Source organism: Nicotiana attenuata, unplaced genomic scaffold, assembly GCF_001879085.1.
Source record: "Nicotiana attenuata strain UT unplaced genomic scaffold, NIATTr2, whole genome shotgun sequence".
NCBI lineage: Eukaryota > Viridiplantae > Streptophyta > Magnoliopsida > Solanales > Solanaceae > Nicotiana > Nicotiana attenuata.
In genome coordinates, this window is record NW_017672333.1 from 134,313 (window position 1) to 140,304 (window position 5,992).

At 37.2% G+C, this 5,992-nt stretch overlaps 1 protein-coding gene across 1 annotated transcript; it reads left to right on the forward strand.

The window, feature by feature from the left end:
• Positions 1 to 1,285: 1,285 nt before the first annotated feature.
• On the forward strand, positions 1,286 to 4,565 carry LOC109212794 (pentatricopeptide repeat-containing protein At3g58590). Its single transcript, XM_019376473.1, has 2 exons — positions 1,286 to 4,104; positions 4,210 to 4,565. Exon 1 carries the CDS (start codon positions 1,380 to 1,382, stop codon positions 3,708 to 3,710), a length of 2,331 nt encoding a protein of 776 aa, XP_019232018.1. The 5' UTR covers positions 1,286 to 1,379; the 3' UTR covers positions 3,711 to 4,104; positions 4,210 to 4,565.
• Positions 4,566 to 5,992: the final 1,427 nt, after the last annotated feature.

The window sequence follows — 5,992 nt, forward strand, 5'->3', positions numbered from 1 at the left end:
ATCTCGACATTGGCTCACACCGGCCAGGAACAGAGGAAGTTTTCTCGACTTTAAAGTCGGAAGTAAGATCACACCCCCCTCGGGAACTCACTCCTCAGGCCAAGGATCCACCGGCATTTTATCGCCGGCCAGCCGCGATGAATAAGCTTTTTCCTTTTGAGGAACGGTTTTGGATGTTTTTGCCATCTCTGTAAGTTGAAAGAAGGAAGAAGAGAATGAGGTTTGGTGCTTTGAGGAAGGGTTGGTAACGAAGCCTAAGAGACTGTGCAGAACGGGAAGGCTTAAAAGATGTGAAAAGCTTTGAAGATTTGCGGATAGACTTGAAGAACTCAAAGGGATTTTGAAGATTAGTACAAGAAAAATTCAAAGTAAAGTTTGAGAAAGTGAGAAGAAGACCTATCTAAGGATTCACGGCGATGGTTCTAAGGCACTGGTGGCCGATCGCCAACTGACACTCATTAATGATATTGGGAACTGTACCGACGGGACGTTTCGGTCGCTTCCGTCGATTACGTCACGAGGTTGACGTCATAATAGATCGAGGTGCAAAATCGAAGGTTACATTTGTTTCTTCTCATTACATTTCAAGGAACGAGGGGACTATTTGTATACGGTTAAAACCGGGCCTACCCGCTTGTGCTATTTGATCGAGACGAGGGAAGTGCATCGAGGGTTAGCCTCGTAATGGATCATACCGGAGCACTAAAACGAGGTATCGAGTCCAAGGATTGAGGTGCCTGTCGAGATCGAGGCCAGCAACGATCGAGACCAAATATGACTGAATTCGAGCAAAGCTTAATAATGGAAAGGCGAGATATCCGTGACTGGCCGAAGATCATAGCGTAAATCTCGGAACAGATCAAATCAAGGGCGACTATCTAGTTAATCACGGGATTTACTTTCGTAGTTAGAATTGTGCCATAAATAGGATTCCTATACTATATAAAGGGGATCCTAATCATCTTGTACACATCTTACATCACAAATATCAAAGCAATACAACACTTTCTAGCTTATATAATTGTTCATCAGCTTATTATATCTTTTACTATTCTTGCATTAACCTGTTCGAGGGCATACGAGCTCGAGAGCTTGATTTCTTTGCAACACCGGTTTGCTTTATTTTATTCTCAACTCCCATTGTTAATCTATACATTTATCATTAGTATTAGGTGAAATTACGTACCCTTAAAACCACCTTATAAGTTTAATTGTTATCCAATATTTAGGGTAAACAAACTCATTGCCAAGCACGCACAAGACCTCAACACTTTCCCTTTGAATGGGTATTGAATATCATGTATTTTCCGGCTTATAATGAGGTATTGAATAGAAAGGATTTATTTGAGCCTATGCTGTAGAGTCATGGTTACCAATAAATGAGGAACGCCACTTCAGTGTCCTCAAGGATTTCAAGTCATTCTAACATCCAAAAATATTTCTCTTATGCTCTAAAATTTCACTTCTCAGCCTCAACTGAAAACCTTCTATCCCGCCACTCTTCTCATGGAGAAAATATCAAACACCTTAGGCTCATTCAGTTACTTCAAGAACCACATGGGGTTCAATCCCTCGACGCAACAAAGGCCATTCACGCACTCACTATCACAATGGGGCCAGACGCAACTCAACCCTTTATGGCCCATAATAGTATTATGTCGAAGTATTTTACGTTCGGGGATATACGCGCAGCACGCGAAGTGTTTGATAATATGTTCAAGAGAAATGTTGTGTCATACAATACAATGATTAGTGCTTATAGTCGGAATGGAAATTTATTTGAGGCTTGGAAGTTGTTTTCTGAGATGAGGAGTTGTGGATATGAACTAACTCAGTTTACTTTCGGTGGGCTCTTGGCTTGTGAGTCTTTGGATATTATTCAAGGATTTCAATTGTATGCGTTGGCTGAAAAGTTGGGACTTTTTCACGTTGATGCTTTCACAGGGACTGCATTATTGGGTTTACTTGGAAGGCAAGGTTGCTTAGATGAAGCTATGCAGATTTTTGATGAAATGCCTAAAAAGAACTTGGTGACTTTGAATTGTATGATATCCTTACTTGGACAGTATGAATGTGTTGAAGAGGCCATGGTTATTTTCAGGAAGTTAATACGGAGTGAAATGGCTCCTTCTGAGAGCACTTTCTTGGGCCTATTGTCTGGTTTTGTTGGGGAAGTTGATTTAATATTAGGGGAACAAGTACATGGGTTGGTAGTTAAAAATGGATTGGTTTTTGCAGTTTCAGTGAGTAATTCATTGATTAACATGTATGCAAAATGCTCTGGCATCGATAGGACAGAGAAAATGTTTGAGGGTGTTTCTGTTAAGGATGTTGTATCGTGGAATACAATAGTTGGTGCAATGGCTAAGAGTGAAAGAGCGGATAAAGCACTGGTTGTTTTCAGGAAAATGTGTGCAAGTGGTGTCTTGCCTAATGATATGACATATGTGAGTGTCCTAAACTGCTGCACTGGCCAGCAGTATCGATTGCTTGGGGAGTCCATCCATGCAAAAGTAATCCAGAGAAAGTTTGAATCTGATGTATATATTGGTAGTGCTTTACTCGACTTTTATGTTAAATGTGATAAATTGGATGATGCTCATCTTTGCTTTGATGAAATATCCGAGAAGAACGTGGTTTCTTGGAACACCTTGATGCTGGGTTACTCGAGCAACAGCTCTTCTCATGCTATTTTGCTGCTTCAACAGATGATTCACTCAGATTATCGTCCTACTGAGTTTTCATTTTCTATTGCTGTGAAATCATGTGCGCTATTTGAGGTGCTTCAGCTCCATTCCTTGTCAATAAAAATGGGTTACATTGATAATGCTTACGTCTCTAGCAGTCTCATTTCTTCATATGCAAAAAATAGTTCCGTTGCTGATGCCCTAAGGTTTGTCACTACCTATGATATGCCACTTCCTGTTGTCGCGGCCAATATGATCGCAAACATTTATAACCGATGCGGGCAATTTGATAAGACTCAAGAGTTGTTTTCTGACCTTGAAAACCCGGATACTATATCTTGGAATATTTTGATTGCAGCCTGTTCTCGAAATGGTGATTATGAAGAAGTTTTTGAACTTCTTGGACACATGCGGATAGCTAGGATCTCTCCCGATAATTACACGTATGTTAGCCTCTTTAGTGTGTGCACCAAGCTTTGTAACCTCGGTCTAGGTAGCTCCCTTCATGGCCTCATTGTAAAGACTGATTTTAAGCGTTGTGACACATTTGTTCGCAATATCATGATTGATATGTATGGAAAATGTGGGAGTCTTGCAAGTTCGATCAAGATCTTCAATGAAATGACGACTAGAAATGTGATCTCATGGACGGCTATTGTTTCAGCCCTTGGACTGCACGGTTATGCATATGAGGCATTGGAGAAATTCAAGGAGATGGGTATGACAGGGCTTAAACCTGATAAGGTTGCTTTCATAGCTGTGCTTTCAGCATGTAGACACGTTGGCTTAGTGAAAGAGGGGATGGAATTGTTTGAGCAGATGAACGAGAAATATGGGGTAGAACCAGAGATAGATCACTATCTTATTGCAGTCGATTTGCTGGCTAGGTATGGCTATTTGAGAGAAGCCGAGCAGTTAATCACTGGGATGCCTTTCCCCCCAAATGCTCTAATATGGCGCATATTTTTGGAAGGCTGCAAGAAAAAAAGAAGCATAGACGACGCTCACACTCTTGCTTCATAAAATATTCTCAAGCGAATGGAATATTAATGAAGAGGGTGATGCAGAGTACTGCTATTGAATTTTAAGTAATGATCATGTTGCTTGATGAAGCTTACTTAAGTTTCTGAAATCTGGATGATTAATCGTTTTCCCAACAGCATATAAACAAACAGGAAACTGGTATAATTAGGTAATGTTAACGTTTTCGTCTCTTGATAAAATGTTGTGTCCTCAACTGGCTACAAGGACCATCAATTATCAAAGAAGAGTGACTTCCTTGATCACTGATGCAGTTCTAGTTTCTTCTGACAGAAACTTAAATTCAACAGCAAGTGGATGCTCATATGTAGAACATCGATAGATTTGTTTTGTTTACTTACCTTGACGTATCTACAGATTGTCTTTCAGTCCAAAGGTGAATGGCTTACACAGATTGACACCTCCAAGCTCTTGTAAATGAAGGAGATTGTTTGTGAGATGGAAGTTCTCTAATTCCTTCTTTTTATCTTTTATGCTATAGGTGGGGAAGAAACTGTGTCTTGTTGGGGCATGAATCACTATGAAATCATCAAGTACACAACCTAATCAAAAACAAGAACAGAGGAGATATATGAGATCTTAATTAAGAAGTCTGCAACAAGTGAACAATGGAGTCAAGGCTATGGTAATATTCATAGCTCCACTTCAATTGTGAATCCATTCAGATAGGCAAGCTTGTCTTATCAGAATAGAAGATGGTGTAAATTAGGCCATAACATGAACAAACTATATTCATTAGTTGATATTGTGGAAATGCTTTCTCTAACTTTAGTGATCATAATAATCAAAATTCAAAACCATAGGGAAACAAACTCATTGGCGCAAAGTCAAGCTTGGTTGTATTTAGCTATTTTATCTATGTTGAATTCAAATTCACATCTACTTAAAGAGGAGATGGATTAAAAGTTTGAAACTGGCCCTGCTTGCTAGATCCCAAAATTATTATAGGCTCAACTGGTCAGTGTTTTTTTTGGGTTATATAGGTACAAGAATTTCAGTTTCCATTGAAAACATCACAATCTTACTCATAAGTTATTTAAACAAGGAAAATTCATACAACAAATTACGGACAATTTTTTCCTTTATTTAAACATCTAGAAACTAGAGTTAGAACAGACGCCTCCCTATTCGTTAACAACTCACAGAAGAATACATAGACATTACTATAAACTCTTTACAAACTATTGTTGGGATATACTATTAACCATGCGGTTTAGATATAATATTTTATTTTATTCTTTATGGAACAATTGTTTATTTAATTTATTCAATTCAATAAAGTACTATTTTAAATAGATCATTTGTTACATGTGTGTCCTTTTAGTTATGTAATAGACAATTTAGTGTATGGAGTCTTAGCTCATGCACAGAAAATTAAATTGTCGGTTCTCGTAATTAATAAACTATGTTCACAACCAAAGATATTATTAGGCAAAATATCTTGATGATTGTAGCACAAGATTATAGTATAATTTGTCTTGATTATGGGAGTGGGTTTACTCCGACTTCTTGTGCTAGTATACTTAGTGTATATTGAACGGACCAAGCAGAGAAAATATGTTTTTTTACTCAATATATATATATATATATATATATATATATATATATATATATATATATATATATATATATATAATATTTTCTCTAAATTCATTAAATGAGCTTATACTCCTAATCTTGATATAATTATTATGATCAATGTGAATTATTTATTGTTTTGATTTATCAAAAGGTACAACTCTATTCAGAGTTAGTGTATGCCTAATAGATTGGACAATAACGAATAGCATTTGTGAAATGATAATTAGTTGATAGAATCCATGACTTGGTTTTGAGTTTGATAATACCCCTTTACGTAAGCTTATAAGTTTTCATGTGAAAACCCAGCCGGTGGATTTTGTATCCGTCACATGAAATAGTTTAAGCGGAATTATATAGGATTTAATTAGCTGGTATTTGGGATCTTAACACGGGTAGTTAAAATAAGTGTTAGTGAATTTTCAAAATTCATAAGAGTTCAATTGCAGTTTTTTAATTGAATAAACTGCAATTAATTATAGTAAGAATTAATTCATGCAAATTTCGAATTAATACTAAAATTAGTAGCCTCTTATTGTTTTTGTGGTCCCTGCCATACCTAGTAAAAACCTGGACCGACTTGGGTAGAAAGTGACTTGGGAAAAAAGTCATTTGGTAGAGTTAGAGTAGGATTCTACTTATGAAAGTAGAATCCTACACGTTTTTGGAGCCCTATTTTTGGCTTA

What these genes read in the sequence shown, in the direction of transcription:
- LOC109212794 (XM_019376473.1), top strand. Translation starts at nt 1,380, where the DNA reads ATGAGGAACGCCACTTCAGTGTCCTCAAGGATTTCAAGTCATTCTAAC.